This window comes from Pygocentrus nattereri, chromosome 25 (genome assembly GCF_015220715.1).
Source record: "Pygocentrus nattereri isolate fPygNat1 chromosome 25, fPygNat1.pri, whole genome shotgun sequence".
NCBI classification, from domain to species: Eukaryota; Metazoa; Chordata; class Actinopteri; order Characiformes; family Serrasalmidae; genus Pygocentrus; species Pygocentrus nattereri.
The window spans coordinates 12384494-12404173 of record NC_051235.1 but is presented as its reverse complement, the minus strand read 5'-3'; the positions used below and the strand labels follow the sequence as shown (position 1 = coordinate 12404173).

The following is a 19680-nucleotide window of genomic DNA, read 5'->3' as shown; positions in this document are numbered from 1 at the left end:
CTTTCACCACTGGCTTGCTCATGGGGCCTTGGACCCAGATTTTCTCTTTTCTTTTTCTTTCTGTCATACTGATTGTTCTGTAAAGCTGCTTTGTGACAACACCTGTTTTAAAAAGCACTATATAAATAAACTTTGCTTGCTTGCTTGATTATTTGCTGGGACAGCTTGGCCTGCCCATGCCAGCAGAGATTTTAAATTTTCTATGCCTGTAGATGATCTTTTGCACAATGGAAGGATTGATTTCTAATATTTGGAAACACTTCCCACACCCATTCCCAGACTCAAAGGTATCTACAAGAATATATTCCGTGCGGATGCAGGCAGTGCTATGAGTCAGCACAACATCTAGTAGCAGCAATCCTAAATAACGAGGAGGTAATTAACACCCTGGTGAGTACATGTACCATGCCGCATCCCCATAACTCATTTTCCAACCTGGGAACAAAAAAAAAGCAAAATACAATGACATGCAAATCATTTAAACCCATCATTTAATTGAAAAGTCCTCTCTGTGTGCATGTTCTCCCCGTGTCTGCGTGGGTTTCCTCCGGGTTCTCCGGTTTCCTCCCACAGTCCAAAGACATGCAGTCAGGCCAACTGGACATGCTAAATTGCCCCTAGGTGTGAGTGTGTGAGTGACTGTCTGCCCTGTGATGGACTGGCGACAATGAAAGTATATTAAAGAAAAAAAATGTCTGACTACTTGTCTCCCTTTACTGTATTAGTTCTTGAGTGGCTTTTTTGTTCATCATTTAAACTTAGGAAATTGACAATTTTTTGTTAGTAAACTACATTTACACCAAATAACATTAAAAAAGTCATTAAATAGAAACACAAGTAAACTTCAAACAAAACAGAAATAACATATTAATGTTAAATCTTTTTAATATGAATACTTTTTTATTAATAACATTCAAAGTTTAATTATTAAACTTAATTGATTAAGATGAATTCAGAAAAAAAAACCTTGTCATTATCACACAAAAGTACATTTTCAATGTAGTTTTGTGTAAAATGTATTTCTCAAAACGTTGTGTGTGTGTGTGATTATATATATATATATATATATATATATATATATATATATATATATATATATATATATATATATATATATATATATATATATGTATATATATAGCTGTTGTTGGAAGAAGACCTCGAATCTCCAAAATGGTAACTTTATAGGAGAAGGAAAAAACCTACTTTACTTTTAATGGAACATTAAAAGACATCTTTCTGAGCAATTTTGGGCCATTTCTTTTGGTCCATTCATCATGACATTTACAAACAATGTAAAGACCAAAAAGCATTTTCAAATTATATTAAAATCTGAAAAAATGTCAAAAAAAGTCAAAATGGAGATACAAGGTTTTCTTCCGACAGCAGCGAGATCTGTAAAACAAAACAAAACAAAAAAGAGTCCAAAAATGATCTCATTTTCTGTCTGCTATAAAATTCTTGCTTAAGAAAAAAGATTCTTTTCTTAATTTTAATAACCCCTGTAAAACTGATTTATGTAGAGTTTTTTTTTTTAACTTACATACCTAAGCAAATCTAAGTAAAACTTAAGCTATTTTACTGTAAATATTCAGTTGTTTTGTAGCTTTTCTTGGTCCTGGAAATTTTTTCTTTTTTAAATGTTGGTGCTTACAAATCTTACATCATGGGACGACAATGACAATGATGACAACAACGTAGAGTTATTCAGCTTTTGTTAAAACAACCCTGTCTGGGATGATTAAATCTCTTTGCAGCCAATTGTTAAAAAAATAGGCAGTTCTTAGTGTGGGACAGAAGTTGAGTTTCTCTTTTCTCAAAAAGATTTTTGAGAACCATAATGGTTATTTAATTTAATACCTAATTCTGATCTCCCTCCCTCACTTCTGCCACCTATTGAGAAAAGACAAGAGAAGGTTGGCAGAAATAACACACAGGTAACTCTGTTACAGGATGGTGGGGAGGTGGACCAAGTGCAGAACTGACACCCCGCAAAAGGGGTAAGGAGATACAAGGGGACAATGGAGCACATGCCTAATGCAGTACAAATAGGGTAACTGGGTGCAAACCGCTGCTGTACGGGTTGGCGGGCCATGACATTACCGCTGCGCCACTGGGGTGTACATTCAACCTTGGTTGAAGCCCTTCAAGAAAGGGAGAAAAAGGGCACGGGAATGTATGACAAACAAAGGAGACACCACAACCGGCATGTTCAAACAAAGGTTTAGTTGAAAAAGGGTGAAAGTAAAGAAACAATCAGAAAATGCGACACACAAGGAGCAAACACTTTAGCAGGGCTTGGAGCCTTCTTTTGAACTCTTAGTAGTGTTTGGGGCAGTTATCCTCTTTTGTCTTTCCATCTCTTAATATTATAATAATAATAATAATAATAATAATAATAATAATAATAATAATAATAATAATAATAAGTTACATTTATATAGCGCCTTTCACAAACCTAAGGTCGCTTCACATAGCATGGGGGGAAAAAAAACGCAGTGGAGGAGGAAGAAATATGTGTATTAAAGAGAAAAGTCTTTAAGCCAGATTTTAAAGAGGAAAGAGAAGAGCAGTCCCTGAGGGATTGAGGAAGAGAATTCCAGAGTCTGGGGGCCATGGCACTAAAGGACCTCCCTCCCAAAGTGGAAAGTCTGGTGCGTGGGACAGCAAGTAAGTTATTGCAAGAAGACCTGAGAGAGCGAGAGGCAGTGTAAAAGGTCAGCAATTCTCTGAGGTAGGGGGGAGTAAGGCTATATAAAGCTTTGAAAGTGAGTAGTAAAATTTTAAGCTTTTTACGGGACGGGACCAGTAGCCCGTGTAGCTGAGAGAGAATGGGGGTGATATGACCTGAACGCTTAACCCTGGAGAACCCAAGAACCCTTTTCTTTTTTGGAAAATTATGAACTATGCATTAAATGACTGCTTTAAGTTCCCTGAACACAAAAATATCCACTTTTTCAGTTTTAACCCTTTATTCCCTAATTTAGGATCAGGGTCAAATTTGACCCATTGGGATTTAGGCCTATCACTTCAATGAATTGCAATAACAAACACTGTCAAAGCAAACTATTTTAAATTTAAGAAAACAATCAGTCTACCTCACGGATACATTTAACAATGTTTTTTGCTTTATTTGTTGCACATTAGAACTGAATTTCAAATGTACAAATACACTTTGGCCAATGGAAATGGGAACAGAAGGCCAAAATCACAACTGGAAAAAACTAACAAAATGGGTCTTTGCTTATCCAAAAATATGTTCTGCTAGAGAGATGAACTCGCACTAGACATTGCGGTAGCCTTTGAAACAATTTCTCTTTTTGTTGATGCAGAGAGGAACTGCGCATTTTTCACAGTTTATTTCAGTTTTGAGGTCCTTGCACACAGCACATCGACGGCGATTTTCCTCCTTGACAGGCCAATGGGCGATTTGGTCAAAACGAACATCTGCACTCTGATAAACTCGAACAAATCTTGGTGGTGGCGGGGAGAAGGGGCCAGGAGTTGGTGGCCTACCCCACCTTCTTGCTGTTCCAACTTCAACCAAGCCCTGAGCTACCAAACCCTGAAACTTGCGAAGTTTGAGTATGTTTGATCCAGTGATTCCCTGTGCCTCACAGTCATGCTGGTAAAGAAGCCATGCGTTGATTACCGCAACAGACAAGAAATGCCAGAAGAGTATCATGTACCAGCGACGGGTCCTGATGGAAAATTTACAGCGTGCAAGATGTGCATCCACTCCCATGGAAGTGTTATACTCCTTGATGATGTTCGGCTGATCAATGTTGATGTACTGCTTTTTGGACTTGTCCCAGCGCCGAGCTTTTCCCATAGGCTCTGGTCCAGCATAGGTTGACATCAAACTGACTGCTTTAGTGTCTTGCCATTTCAAACAAACAGTGTTGGTGTTGGACTCGATTCGGTAATCATAGGATCCACGGCCTATCTTGGACAGTTCTTTGTCTGTTATCAGGTTGCACTTCGACATGCGGTTTTTTCGCACAGTTCCGGTGTAGTAGATTCCCTTTGCCAATAATTTCTCAATGAGGGGCATCGAAGTGAAGAAATTGTCAGCTAAAATCAGGAAATGTACTTTCTCTGCAAGCGATTCACATAGCTTCATCACAACGTCTCCACCAACTCCCAACTTCCTTTTTTGTTCATTGCCACCACCTTTTCCCTGATATATGTCAAAGTCGTGCAGGAGACCAGTGACATCGCAGCGTGCCCACACTTTGAATCCCCACGGATGTGGTTTCCCTTTGATGTACTGCCTTATGCCACCAAATTTCCCTTTGTACGGCACCATCATCTCATCGATGGACTGTTATAGTCAGACATTGTCTCCGAAAAGAATCCAAAAATGGTCTCACTTTCCAAAGTCGATCCTTTTTTACTTCTTCACTGGCCGTTTCATTGTCTACAAAGTGGATGACAGAGAGTAGAAGGTTGAATCGGTTGAGACTCATTACGTCTGCCACAGGCCCATAACGTACTTCACTTTCCCAGTACTGATGTACTCCAGACATTTGAACTAATCCCATTCTGAGATACATTCCTAGAACTTGTTCTAGCTCCTTCACTGAAGTGTCTACACATTTTCCATGCTTTTGAACACTGAATTGATTTGTATGCTCCACAATATTTTCCAACATATCAAGGGTAACAAAGCGTCGAAAGTAAACCAGTGGCGTGTCTGTCGCGGCATCCTGGTATGACTTAACCTGTTCACCTTGAAAGTTTATGTCAGGCAACTCAAAGTCTTTCTTCCGCCACTTGTAAGTTTTGGTGGCTGGATTTGGCTCCATCTGTGGGCTAGCAGTCTTGGCAAACAGCACATCTTCATCACTGGATGAGTCATTGGACAGGTCACTGTCTTGGGAAGAAGATTCAGCACCATCTCTTTCATGCGGTTGAAACAACTCATCAGAATCGCTATCAAATTCAGGGCCAAAGTCACTAACATCAGCTTCAAGTTGCTCCAATACTTGTTTTACAGTGAACTTTTGCTTTCCCTGTCTTGAAAAGGGAGTGGCCATACTCCCTAAAAATAAAGAGGTATTTACTTTCTTAGTCTCTGCCCCTGTACTAGCAAGGTAACTTACTAAAACATATAAAAAATACATTTATTTCAAGGCTTTAGCCAAATACAAGACTGTCACAATTTTCTATCTACAAAGGATCAATACACCCAGAGGGTCATTTTTGACCCATTGTTTTTTGAACTAGCTAATTAGTCACTAATTTCTCCTAAAAGAATATAAAACATACTTCTATGCATTCTACAAGCTATTACTAAACAGATTAACAAAAATACAACATTTTTACCAACCTCTGATTTGCTGAGAAGCCAAATTAGTTTCCTGGGTTTGCAGCTCAACAAAACAGCATGTGGGCAGCCATCTTGTCACTGACACTGTAACTCAGCTGAGTTCAATATTCACTACATAGGTGTCACTATGCAGGGGTTGGAAGTGGCACTCTGGGCTTTTGAGGTTATATATTTTTTTTTATTTATTTTTGTTCATTTTGGATGGCAGCAATTAACCACGAACCAAATTTGACCCCGTGGGTTCTCCAGGGTTAATATGGGTGAGAAGTCTAGCTGCTGAGTCCTGAATGTACTGTAGTTTTTGGATAGTTTTTACAGGGTGACCAACAAAGAGGGAATTACAGTAGTCAGTACGGAACATAATGAAGACACAAACCAAAATTCTGGCATCTTTATCGGTCAGAAACGGTCAGAGATGAGCAATGTTATGGTCATGATTGGCTCCTCCCAGACCTGTCCATGTTCTCCTGTTGTGTTTACTTCCCAGTCCTGTCCATGTGCTTTTGTTTTGGTTTTCAGTCCTGCCCTCTTGTTTCGTGACTCCACCCCTGATTGTCTCCACCTATGTTTCTACCTGTCCCTCATTTACCTTCATGTATTTAAGCCCTGTTTTCCCGTTTGTCTTGCTGGTCTTTGTTTGATGTTTGATTGTTTGTATGTGCTGTTTGATATGTTTCATGTTTGAAGTTTGATGTGTTAGGTTGTTTGATCTTCTGGCCCTGTTGTTTGTTTGACCCGTTTATTTTCATTATGTCCGTCCCACCTTATCTTCATGTTGGCTCTCTGACCATGGACCGTCTAGACCCTGATTTTGGATTTGTCTTTAATAAAAGTCGCTTATCTCCACATATGCTTCTGCCTCCTTGCTCCCCCTCGTTACAGAAAGACCAGCTAACAGAGGACGCAATGGGTAAGCAACACACTGGGATGTGGCTGTTCCGTTGTAACTCGCAGCCCAAGTTACCAACGCCGCCAAGCCAGTGACAGCAAAACCCCTGGTGCTGAGGGTACACAAGCGTCTCATCGGTCCCGTAGAAAGGTAAAGGACCATCCTGTCTTCGGTTTGGATGACAAGAGCTCAGGTTAGCACCTTGGGTCTGCCCGTTTTGAGCACGCTGCAGGGGGGAGCGACCTGCAGCGTAAGATGAGGCTAGATGGAAGGAACCTGCAGATAACCCTCAAGCGCCACTGCGAGCTTCCCATAGCTTAAGTGAGCCTTGGGAGCAGCCGAGAGGGTCCTGTATCGGTGTGTTCCTCCAGGTTGGAGCAGCTGTCCCCAGCCTGAGTTCCTAATCCCATGGCCGCACCCTGCGGCAAGCCTGGTCCCATGGCACGCTGCAGCATTTCCGCACCTCCGGACCCGCCGCCAGTCGCCGCAGACATCGCTGCAGGCTCGCCTGCCTCTGTGGACATCACAGTCCCTTTGTTCCCGCCCGTCCCACCCTTGCTTGTGTCTGTGGCTTTTAATAGGGCTCCTGTTTCTCCTGTGTCTGGTGTTCCCCGTGGGTCTCCTGTTCCTCGAGTGTCGTCTGCTTCCTGTGGGCCTCCTGTTTCTCCTGTGTCTGCTTCTGTGTCCCCTGTTTTTCTGTCCCTTCGTTTTTGCCCTCCTCTGTTCCTGGTGTGGTTTTGTTCCCTTCTGTTGTGTATGTGCCTGTTCCTGTTGTGGTCTCCGTTCCTGTCTCTCCTTTTGTTTCTGTCCCGGTTTCTGTCTGTGTGTCAGTTTCAGGGCCTGTGTCCGTCTTTGTTCCTGTTCCCCTTTCGTTTGTGTGGTCTGTGGTACGTTCTTGTTTCCCTCGTCCTGTTGTGCCTCCAGTCGCCTCTCGTTCTGCGTCATTTTGTGTTGTGCCTCCTCATCCTCCCTCTGTGTTTCGTCCTCAGTCTTTTGTGTTTCGTCTATTCCTGTATCTGGTGCTGTGTCTTCTGTTCCCACTTCTGTGCCTGTGCCCTTAGTTCCTGTTGTTCCCTCTCCTATCTCGGAGTCTGTACCTTTGGCTTCTGCTCCCATTCCTGCCCCCTGCTTCTGTGCCTGTTGTTCTGGCTTTTGTGCCCGTTTCTGTGCCTTTGGTCTCTGTTCCAGTTTCTGTTTCTGTGCCTTCTGTTCCTGCTCCCGTTGTTTCTGTTCCTGTGCCTGTTCTGTCCTCCGCTCCTTGTGTCCTGGCTCCTGTCCCTTTAGTTCTGTCCTTGGTGTCTGTCTGGTTTTGTTCTGTTTTGTTTTTGTTTGGCGCGCTTTGGAGCCATGCGCCTAGGTGGTGGGATCTGTTGTGATTGTCCCCTCCCAGTCCTGTCCATGTTCTCCTGTTGTTTACTTTCCAGTCCTGTCCATGTGCTTCTGTTTTGGTTTTCACTCCTGCCCTCTTGTTTTGTGACTCCACCCCTGATTGTCTCCACCTGTTTCCACCTGTCCCTCATTTACCTTCATGTATTTAAGCCGTTTTTTCCCTGTTTGTCTTACTGATCTTTGTTTGATGTTTGAATGTGCTGTTTAATATGTTCCATGTTTGAAGTTTGCTGTGTTAGGTTGTTTGATCTGGCCCTGTTTGTTTGACCCATTTATTTTCATTATGTCCATCCCACCTTATCTTCGTGTTGCCTCTCTGACCATGGACCGTCTAGACCCTGATTTTGGATTTGCCCTTAATAAAAGTCGCTTATCTCCACATATGCATCTGCCTCCTTGCTCCCCCTCTTTACAGTTACATAAATGAAAGAATGCAGTCTTAGTGAGGAACTTGATATGCAGATCGAAATTGTGATGGGTCAAGTAAAACACCAAGATTTCTAACAGGTGCAAGCTTAACGAGCAGGCCATCAATACTGAAAAATTGGATGACTTTGATAGTAAATGTTTACGGCCAACCAGTAAGACTTCAGTTTTGTCAGTGTTTAGCATGAGAAAGTTATTGTGCATCCAGAGCTTTAAATCAGAAATACAATCAATTAGTGTACTGGGAGGGGAATCTGAGGTGTGTGTACTGAGATATAACTGAATATTGTGAGCAATCTGGGGGATCTTGACCACCAAACTATATTTTTTTTAATGGAATTAAAGAAAGAATATATAGAAATATAATCATTACAGAAATGTACCAGTGTGTAGATGTTCTTTTGTGCCTAGAGCTTATCTGTGTGATGGTCAAGGTGGTCTTGAGGGAAGCTATCAGAGTCAGGCTCTACACCCACACACACCCTCACACACACATGCAGACACGCACCCTCACACACATACACATACCTACGTGAAAACCTACCCACGCATAGATTAGAGGGGCAACTATCACTTCAATTGATGACATTTCAACGCTTATTGACGATGAGGGTCTATCTGGTGGGGGTTATTAGTTAGATATTTTGATGCCTGGAGGCTATCTGTACGATGTTCAAGGCTGTTTCTATCAAGGGAACGGGAAGATGTCACGTACAACTTTAGGCTCCATTAAGTCTGCACATCACACCTTTCACCTTAATTGATTACACTTTAGCTTTAGGTAGTATAAAAATCAGGTTTTACAATGTCCTTATGTGTATTACAATGCATGTTTTCTGAGTGTGCAGTTGGGTTGTTCATCTCTGTAGGCCCTGACAATGAGTGCTTGTCTCTCTGGGTAATGCTGATTGGGTGAAGGTCACTTCAGGTACGCAGAGTTGTTATAAATTCTTTTGGTAAAACATTAAGAAGTTAGTTCTGGTGGGAGCACAGAGAGTTGAGACTTGGAGAGATAAGCGGGAACTCACTGTCTTGGGAGATGGGAGAAAAAGTCCACACTCAGGTTTACTGGGGTGATGGGTACCCTAAAGGCTCTCAAGCCTATTTTTTTTTTCCATTTTATTTCACTTTTGTTAAACTTTTCGTATTTATCATTATTTTTCTGTCTTGATTTCTATTTTTCATATTTCCTTCATCATCATAAAAACTGTTTTGTCCAGCAGTTTCATCCAATAAACTGGCAAAACTGCTTTTGTTTTTTTTTTTACACCACAACTGACTTTTTCCATTTTCAGTCTTACAAGATCATCAGCATAATAATGGAAGTTTAGGCCATGGCTATGAATGATCTGCCCAAGGGGTGAAATGTAAATTAAGAAAAGTAGGGGTCCAAGAACTGAGCCATGCAGGACACCACATGTGACAGGAGAGAAAGAGGACTTCTGTGGGCCTAGTGTAATAAACTGGTGTCTGTCTGTAAAATATGACCAGACCCACTGTAAGGCTGTGTATGCCAATAGAGAAAAGATGAGATCATGATTAACAGTATCAAATGTTACTGGTCGAGGTCGAGGAGAAGGAGAATATTTAGAAAACCACTATCAGCTGACTGGAGAAGATCATTAAATGACTCACAGAAGAGCTGTCTCAGTGCTGTGGGGAGTACGGAAACCAGACCGAAATGGCTCATAGAGGGCATTATCACTGAGAACCACTCTTTCCATTATTTTAGCTAAAAATGGAAGGTGTGAGATGGGTCTATAATTAGAAAGAGAAGTCGGGTACAATTCAGGTTTCTTAAGTATCGAATGACTGCAGCATTTTTAAGGGCAGTAGGAACAGAACCAGAAAAAAAAGACATGAATTTATCACTGTAGCAATAGGGGTGTTGATTACAGATGAACAGGCAGAGAGAAGCAGAAGAAGAGAAGCAGCAAACAGCTTGACATTGACAGACCTAATATCACGACAGACAACAGATTTTTTCACAGGGGGGAGGAGTAGAAATATGATAACTACATTCAATGAGCTTATGGTCAGAGATACCAGAAACTGAACCAGAGACAGAGAGATCATTCAAACCAGTAGAACAGAGTAAATCAAGAGTGTGAGTTGAAAAATCATCATGCTGCATCAAGTTAAAACACTCTAAAACTGAAATAAACTCAGATGTGAAAGAGCATTGAGTATCAACATGGATATTGAAGTCACCAAGCACAATTATGGCAGAGCAAAGAGATGAGATGATTGTGAGGAGTTCATTAAGTTTAGACAACAAACTTGCAGCAGATTTGGGAGGGTGATAAACTAACAGGAACAGTAAAGGTGAGGAGGAAACAACCTTCAAAGCAATATATTCAAAGGTGTAGTATTGAATAGGGAAGGTTCTTTGACCATTAAACCAGAATGATGAACCACAACCAGACAGATGAACCACACCTCCTCTCTCTTTCAGTGGGGGTTTTGAGAGATAACTGTAGCCTGGGCGTGTTGGCATGTTTAAATGTAAGTAGCCACCAGGTTGTTGCCAGGTTTCCTGAAAGAAAAAAAAAAAAAAAAAAAAAAAAAAAAAAAAAAAAAAAAAAAAAAAACCCTCTTATTTCTGGGTGATGAGGTCATTGAATAATGAGGCTTTATTGGTTACGGATCGTGCATCAAGATGTTGGCGAGGTTAAAGCAGTGACGGCTGTGAGGAGAAGGTTCAACCAGTTTTGAAAGTAGATGGAGATGGCCATGATTTACTCCACGGATGGCTTTAGCTCGCCGGTGAGCACGATTGTATGTCCATATAGTTGGGATTTGTGCATCAGAGCCATCACAGCCATAACTAAACGTTCTTTTTGAACAGTGGGTGTAACATGGACGTCGAGCAGTCCCAAGTGTCTGGCAGAGATTATATGGCGCAGAATCCAAGCGCATATGACAGTTGAGGTGTTTAAGTTCCGTTTGTGAGTATTTAAACATTGCCAGAGCATAAAAAACAAAAATGCACAGCATGACTCTAGGCCAAAAACAAAAACTCTGGACACCAGCTGACAGAAGAGAGAGTGAACATGCCAGAGCTCAGACAACCCACATTAGCCAACCAAAACCCAGCTAAGACTGTGAGAACCACAAGCAGAAATGCTGCAGCTTACCACAGAACCATCTGGCAACAGCAACGAAGCAAGAGAGTACAAACACACTCACCACAGATGCACTCATGGTGCAGGAGAAGAGGAAGAGGGCTCGTGCTGGTGAGAAGCAGGTGTTTTCACAGGCATTATCACAAAGCAAGATTCAGCTTGCAAGTAGAAAACAGAGAGAGTCCAGAGAGAGTCCATCAATACTAGAGAGTATCTGTACCAAAAGTCCCACAAAGGGAAAAAAAAAAACACAAGAAAACCAAAACACTGGCAAGTAGCAACAACCAGACATAGCAAACACTCAAACCGGAACGGGAAGCCCTTTTCTTTTCTTTTCTTTTCTTTTCTTTTCTTTTCTTTTCTTTTCTTTTCTTTTCTTTTCTTTTCTTTTCTTTTCTTTTCTTTTCTTTTCTTTTCTTTTCTTTTCTTTTCTTTTCTTTTCTTTTCTTTTCTTTTCTTTTCTTTTCTTCCGGTCACCCCTCTACAAAGGTGTGACAAACATTCGCATTTGCCACCACCTTAAATAGGGGAGCTCCCAGGTGCATCGGGTTAGCCCAGTTAATCCATACCACCTTGCCGCTGTCTCCCTCTGCTGGCAGCAGGCGGTGTAAGCTGGGCGCCCCGCTGCCGTCGCCCTCTGCTGGCAGCAGGCGGTGTAAGACGGGCGCCCCGCTGCCGTCGCCCTCTGCTGGCAGCAGGTGGTGCAGGCCGGGCGCCCTGCTGCCGTAGCCCTCTGCTGACAGCAAGCAGTGCAGGCTGAACCCTTACAGAATCTTACCAGCTACTTAGCCTGCTGGTTTGTGTCATCGGCTCTCCATCTTGCATGTGACCACACCCCCTCTTCCACAAGAAGGAATTCTGTTGTTTTACCCTTGATCATTTTCAAATGTTGAAAATTGTGCTTAATTTAGGAAGACACTGAATGAATTTAATGGCAGAATATTAGCAGGGCTGATGTTAGCAGATTAACCTCAGCTAATGTCAAGCTCACATTTATTAACCCCATCAAATATGCATAGCTATTACTCATTTTTGCCATTACAATGACATTTGATGTTGTAGTTGAATGTAAAGTTCCTGACTCTTCCACAGATTAAATAATTACTCTATATGATTCTAGTGATTTGTATGCTTTGAGCTCCTGCGATGTGTAGGCTGATGCAGTATTTACAAGATAATTATAGATGTCTGTATAAGTTTCCATCAGCAATAATGCATAATTGGGACTTTTTCTTAATTTCTTGATTTGGAAGCTACAGCGGGCTTTGAGTGCTCATATACAGTATGATGATGGAATGTCAACAATATGACCACAGATAGCAATCCAGGTATTGCAACTATATATATTTAACATAGCAATATTTCTTCTCATATTCTGATATTTATTAGGCAAATAACTTCTGCTGCCCTGCACTGGTTAAGAACTGAGGTTGCCACATAGGTATAGTACACAAATCAGAATCGATCGCTAACAGAATTATTTAAGCAATACCTAATTTTGACATCAGAATTTTGATTTTGATCTAATGTTATACCACCGGTCACTTCTTTCCTGAGACCAGCCTATCAGCAATCAAAAGCTATCATCCTACTAACCACATTAAGCTGCTCAATGCCAGAACTTCATATACACACATATTTTACATAAATAAAATGGGTTTGTTTGAAAATTAAAACCTGTTACAGCCCAATGAAGCCATGAGACTTAACAGCATGTACACAATGCAAATTCAGTGAGGCATTTCATCTGTTCAGCTATGCAAGTTGCATCAGATAGAAAAATAGAAAGGAAAAATTAGATCATTTGTAAATAAAACATGACAAGTGTGATGTAAATATTTAAATATTTAGGTACAAATGAGGCAAAAGATTCTTCCTTAACATTTTAATTTGTGTTAATAAATATTATACGGACTCTAGAAGTAGCCTAGAAGTAGTTGAATTTCTCCTCTTGTTCTTCAAACATTCAAAATCTGTATTTAGATTTATGTTTATACATTTGCATTTACATTCCTCAATAGACTATTTATATTCAAATTACCACAGTCTAAGAAGTTTTGGCACATGCAGAGACATGCAGATGGGCATAACAGATGGAGTGTTCTGTGGGTAGTTAAGTGTACTGGGGAAAGAGTGGGCTGAGATTGCATCCACACTGTTAAGTGTGAGATACAGAATGGGGGTGGTGCACTGACTCTAAGTAGTAAAATTCAATGCTAATGTTGCTATTGTTGAATTAGACATATATTGTATTCTGGTGTATATTCACAATGCACTCACATATTTTGACTGTGAAATCATTGTTGTGCCTGTATACTGAAGTGTTTATTTAATAGATGAAAAGAAAGGTATGAGTTAAACATGTAGACCTTAGATAAATCGTCCATAAGTAGTTATGTATGCCATACAATACAATAACTATATCAAACCTGGAAAAAAATAACATTATTAAAGTAATAGAGTTTGGTGTCTGACTTTAAAGTCACTAGCCTCAATCCAGCTTGATGATTAAGAAGACATGAGCTATGGGATGTTAAAAGAAAATAATCAAAAACACATCCCAGAATGAGTTAAACAAAATACTCATTATTGGTTAATAATTAAACATTTTTGTGCTCAAACCTGTCGAGGGTGTTTCCTGCCTTCCACCTGATGACCGCTGGGATAGACTCCAGCACCCCCCGCGACCCTGAGGGAGAAGCAGCTTAGAAAATGTGTGTGTGTGTCTGTGTGTGGTGCTCAACAATCAGCTGTAGGTATCCTGATGAAACAACAAATCTGATGAAACATCTGATCAAAAAAAGATTTATCTCCATTGAGAAAACTGAATGAAGAGCATCACTAACATTACTCAATCACCACTGGGAAAACATAAGAAACGAAAACAGACATAAATGCTTCATTTAGGACATATCAGCAGTGAACAGTTTACTGTGCAGCTTTCTGACTTTCGTAGCATTTGGCAGTGTGGCGAACAAGGGCGGAGCTAAGGGGTAGCCAGGTTGACCAGCATCTCTGGCCATCCCAGTTAAACAAAATGCACCTTTGTTTCTCTCAAAATGAACAGCACCTAAATGCTTAATGCACAAAACCTGTGTTAACATAAAATTATCCCTGGAAGGTAGCACAGTTTTCAAAGAAAATGCTTTTACAACAGCAGCCTGATCACACCATCACTACCCAAACTGTGCCCCCTGTCTGATTTGCACCATGCATGCAAAGAGAATATTACTTGCACCAGCAATAAACCATCTGTAGCATGTGTAAGTATTGACTAGAGTTGAGCTGTAACAAAACTGCCATATACTTTAGTAGTAGTTACATGTGTTTTGCACTTTTCCTTGCTCAGTTGGCAAGCTACCTGTACATGTGCAGTTTAAAAAAAAGAAAAAACTTTACTGAGGTTCAAAAGAATCCTAGTCAATGCACAAGCCAAAGTCAAACCAGAATGTACATAACAAAGGAGGTCCAGATAATTCAAATGGAAAAGACATAAGGCAGAATCCAGAAAAAACAGGCAACAGAAACAGCAGAATAAGCAAAAATACATGAAAACCTCTTTAAGTAGCTCTTTAGAAGACTCAATACTTCACAAGGACTTTTATACTAACTAAACAAGACATCATGATCAGATACAGGTACAGATACAGCCATATCAATATTCAGGCAAGGGAGAATGGTGATTGGATGGTGTTGGTGAGGAGAGCAGGGTCAGATATGTCATTGTAAAAATCTGTGATCAGGGATCAATGTCCCAAGCTGGAATCCAGCACTGCTCCTCAGGGCTGAATCCCTCCCAGTCGACCAGATACTAAGTTCCCATCCTTGTCTCCGGTAGTCCAGCAACCACTGGATAGCATAGACTGGAGCTCTGTCCACCTTCGCAGGAAGGGGTTGTGCATCATCAAGCGTAGCCTTGTCCAACAGACCTAGAAATAGGTCTAAGGTTTGAGAAGCAAAACACGAAAGAAATTCAAAACTTTTCAAAAGGAGCTTATAAGTAACTTCACTGTATAGAGGGGAGTTTTCTACTTCCCTCTGCAAAACTGAAGTCCCTGGTCAACAGCCAAACCCAGTCTCCAGGCTGATCGGAGGGGGTTTCTCTATCTTTACCGTCTGCTTTATCGTTGTTTCACTGTAGAACCATTTTTATTCTTTGATGTGTCTCCTCCCACATTCTCACTCCATTTATCCACTGCAGGGATGTCAGATGTAGCACTGGTCCAGAAAGCTACTGGGGGCTGAAAACCCAAAACACACTGAAAGGTGGTAATTCCCATGACAGAACATAAATAGTTCTGAGCTATTTCTGCCCACATATCTTGCCCAGTCAGCCAGATTATAATGGCAAAAAGAAATTCTTGGTTTACTTGTTCATATTGGCCATTAGACTGTGGATGATACCCAGATGTCAGATTCACAGAAACCCCAATTTGTTCAAAAAAGGAAGACCATACTTAAGAGGTGAACTGGGGACACCTATACGATAAAATTGCTTCAGGAATTCGAAAATATCTAACCACTTGATTCTGCAGTTTGAATTAAAATGTAATAAATCTTGCAGTGTTTGAGTAAATCAAACACTACGAGAAAACTTATCCATGATAGTAAGAATAGTGATATGTCCTTAGGAATTTGACAGATCTGTAACAAAATCAAGGGCTATAAGTGACCAGGCACAGGTAAAGTTTTCCACTGTGTGGGGTCTTACACTGAGAAAAAATGGAACAAGGTGCTGCAAATCTGTGAACGTCAGTGTTCAAGCATTCACAGCAATAACAATTAGAGATGAGCTGGTGTGAATGTGTCTGTCATGGATGCCCTGATGTCAGAGAGGAGTGGGCCCAATTAATAAGTGTCTCACAAAATGGTTGTGGGACGTATATCTTTCCTGAGGGACAATGGCTAGGTGGTGGTGAGATACTCTCTAATGCACAGTTGATTTTCTCATCAACCAATAGATGACATGGAAACATTTGGGAAAGAATGTTTTCAAGAAAGGTTTTTGATTTTAAAATTCCACCTCATTCTCTTGGTAAATGCGAGATAACAGGTCTGCATTAGTGTTCCATGAACGAAGACGGAAAGTGAAAAACAAAGACCAGTGTGCTTGTCGAATGCTCAAACATTTGGTGGTATATATATATATATATATATATATATATATATATATATATATATATATATATATATATATTCTACATTTTTTGGTCAGTGGGGACAACAAAAGGGTGGCTCCCTCTAGCCAACATCTCCATTCCTTAAGTGCTAATTTAACCGTTTTAAGATGGGTAAAACGTAGAACCATAATGGGTAGTGTATGTTGGGTTTTTATGGGCCCTTTGTTTATTGCCCAAGTGGGTTTTAGATGAGTACCACATGGGCACAGACTGTGACCTTAATGCTATATCCCATTAACTATATCTTCACAGATTTAAGCTGTCAAACCAAAGGCATTTGAAAACAGTGTTTCAAGTATTCTCACTCCACTGTCAAACACAATAGTACTTTATGATTGTCATTCAACTGTTGTTTATCTCCTGTTTTTAGAAGAAAAGAAGAAAATAAAATATCTGATTTAATCTGCAGTCATAAACTTAAACTTTAAAAATCTTTAACCATTTAAAAAAATTGTCACACTCATGGAACAGCTATTATCATTTAACAAGTAACCAGTAAACATTAAAAATTCTCAATGTATTACTACCCAGCAAATGTAACTTAACAGACTCAAACAGTTGTCAAAACGTATCACTCTATATGCTATATTTTACATTCCCACATCTGTTTGACAGATTTTTTTCTCAAACCACAGACAACTTTCTCAATACACTATATTTCCAGAATATTCACTCACCCATCCAAATAATAGAATTCAGGTGTTCCAATCACTTCCATGGCCACAGGTGTATAAAACCAGGCACCTAGGCATGCAGACTGCTTCTACAGACATTTGCGAAAGAATGAGTTGTTGTCAGGAGCTCAGTGAGCTGCTGGATGCCACCTGTGCAAAAAGTCCAGTCGTGAAATTTCCTCACTACTAAATATTTCATAGTCAACTGTCAATCGTGTTATAACAAAGTGGAAGCAATTCAGAACGACAACAATTCAGCCAAGAAGTGTAAAATGACGTAAAATGACAGAGCGGAGTCAGTGGATGTTGAGGTGCATAGTGCGCAGAGGTCGCCAACTTTCTGCAGAGTCAATCGCTACAGACTTCCAAACTTCATGTGGCCTTTAGATTAGCTCAAGAACAGTGTGTAGAGATCTTCATGGGATGGGTTTCCATGGCAGTGCAGCTGCATCCAAGCCTTACATCACCAAGGGCAATGCAAAGAGTCAAATGCAGTGGTATAAAGCAGTTGTGATATAAAGTAACCAAGGACATCTCCCAAAGATCACATGCCAACATCATATTGACGTAGAATATTGACATGCACTCATGAGGAATGGTGACCAAAACCCAATGTCTATTTAACGTCATAACCTTAACATCACATTGCTGTAATATTCTAACATCATTAGACGTTGATAATTTGTTGGTTTTAAGTTATGATGTAAAGTAACCAAAATCCAATGTCTTCCGAACATCAAATACTGATGTCATATTGATGTAAAATACTGGGCTTGCAGTCGTGAAGTATATTGACCAAAACCCAACATCATATTTAACATCATAACCTTAAGGTCACATTGACATTATATTTTAACATCATTAGATGTTGATATTTTGTTGGTTTTAAGTTGTGATGTAAATTACCAAAATCTAACATCTTCCAAACATCACATCCCAAGGTTATATTGACGTAGAATACTGACATGCAATCTTGAGGTATGGTTACCAAAACCCAATGTCTATGTAACATCATAACTTTAACATCAGATTGTTGTAACATTCTAACATTGTTAGATGTTGATATTTTGTTGGTTTTAAGGTGTGATGTTCACTAACCAAGGTCCAGCATCTTCCAAACATCACATACCAATATTATATTAACATAGAATACTGACACATACTCATGAGGAATGGTGACCAAAACCCAACATCCATCTAACGTCATAACCTTAACATCACATTGCCATAACATTCTAAGATCATTAGATGTCGATATTTTGTTGGTTTTAAGTTATGATGTAAAGTAACCAAAATCCAATGTTTTCCTATTATCACATCCCAAAGTCATATTGATGTAAAATACGGACATGCAGTCATGAGGTATATGGACCAAACCCAACCTCTATTTAACGTCGTAACCTTAACATCATATTGACGTAACATTCCAATATCATTAGACATTGATATTTTGTTGGTTTAAGTTGTGATGTAAAGTAACCTAAATCTATCCATCCATCCACCCATCCATCCATCCATCCATCCATCCATCCATCCATCCATCCATCCATCCATCCATCCATCCATCTTCTGCTTCTCCTAACCAAACCTAACATCTTCTAAACATCACATCCCAAGGATATTTTGACATAAAATACTGACATGCAGCCGTGAGGTATGGTGACCAAAATCAAATGTCTATTTAACGTCATAACCTTAACGTCAGATTGTCGTAACATTGTAACATTGTTAGATGTTGATATTTTGTTGGTTTTAAGGTGTGATGTTCACTAACCAAGATCCAGCATCTTCTAAACATCACATTCCAATGTTATATTGACATAGAATACTGACATGCAATCATGAGGTATGGTGACCAAAACCCAATGTATATCTTAAGTCATAACCTTAATTTCACATTACCATACATTCTAACATCATTAGACATTGATATTTTGTTAGTTTTAAGTTGTGATGTAAAGTATCCAAAATCTAACGTCTTTGAAATGTCACATCCCAAGGTTATATTGACGTAGAATTCTGACATGCAGTCTGGAGGTATGGTTACCAAAACCCAATGTCTATTTAACGTCATAACCTTAACGTCAGGTTGTCATAACATTGTAACATTGTTAGATGTTGATATTTTGTTGGATTTAAAGTGTGATGTTCCTTAACTAAGATCAAATGTCTTCCAAACATCACATGCCAACATCATATTGACGTAGAATACTGACATGTACTCATGAGGAATGGTGACTAAAACCCAACGTCTATCTAACGTCATAAACTTAACATTAATAATCCTAGAGTACTATTCAGTGTGATTTCCAGAATTAAAAAAATCAGGCAGGTACTGAACCAAAAATTCCGGTGACTCTCACCAGTGAAGTCTTTATGGACTTCTTTAATAATAAAATTGAAAATATAAGACAAATTCAACCCACAGTATTATATCCAACTTGGCTGTTATCTGTCATGGCTGATATAAAACATAACGTAGTTGTAGAAGAAAGGCGGGAAACCTTTTATCCATTCCTACAGCTAGAACTAGAGAAGATTATCCTCTGCAAATTGTACAACCTGCACACTTGGTGCAATTCCCTTTGCAAATTATTCAAATAATTACTACCAGTTATCATAAACCCAATTTTAACTATAGTAAAATCATCCCTTTGCCATGTAC

General features: G+C 39.9%; 1 protein-coding gene across 1 annotated transcript; it reads right to left on the bottom strand.

Moving 5' to 3' along the window:
• Window positions 1-2663: 2663 nt before the first annotated feature.
• Window positions 2664-5816, bottom strand: LOC108434431 (piggyBac transposable element-derived protein 3-like). Its single transcript, XM_017709541.2, has 2 exons — window positions 5333-5816; window positions 2664-4876 (listed from the first exon to the last, which is right to left on the bottom strand). The coding sequence occupies exon 2, from the start codon at window positions 4310-4312 to the stop codon at window positions 3284-3286; it is 1029 nt and encodes a 342-aa protein (XP_017565030.1). The 5' UTR covers window positions 4313-4876; window positions 5333-5816; the 3' UTR covers window positions 2664-3283.
• Between the last annotated feature and the right edge of the window lie 13864 nt (window positions 5817-19680).

Bases quoted from the DNA above. Each gene is read 5' to 3' on its own strand.
- LOC108434431 (XM_017709541.2), bottom strand. From the start codon at position 4,312: ATGATGGTGCCGTACAAAGGGAAATTTGGTGGCATAAGGCAGTACATC.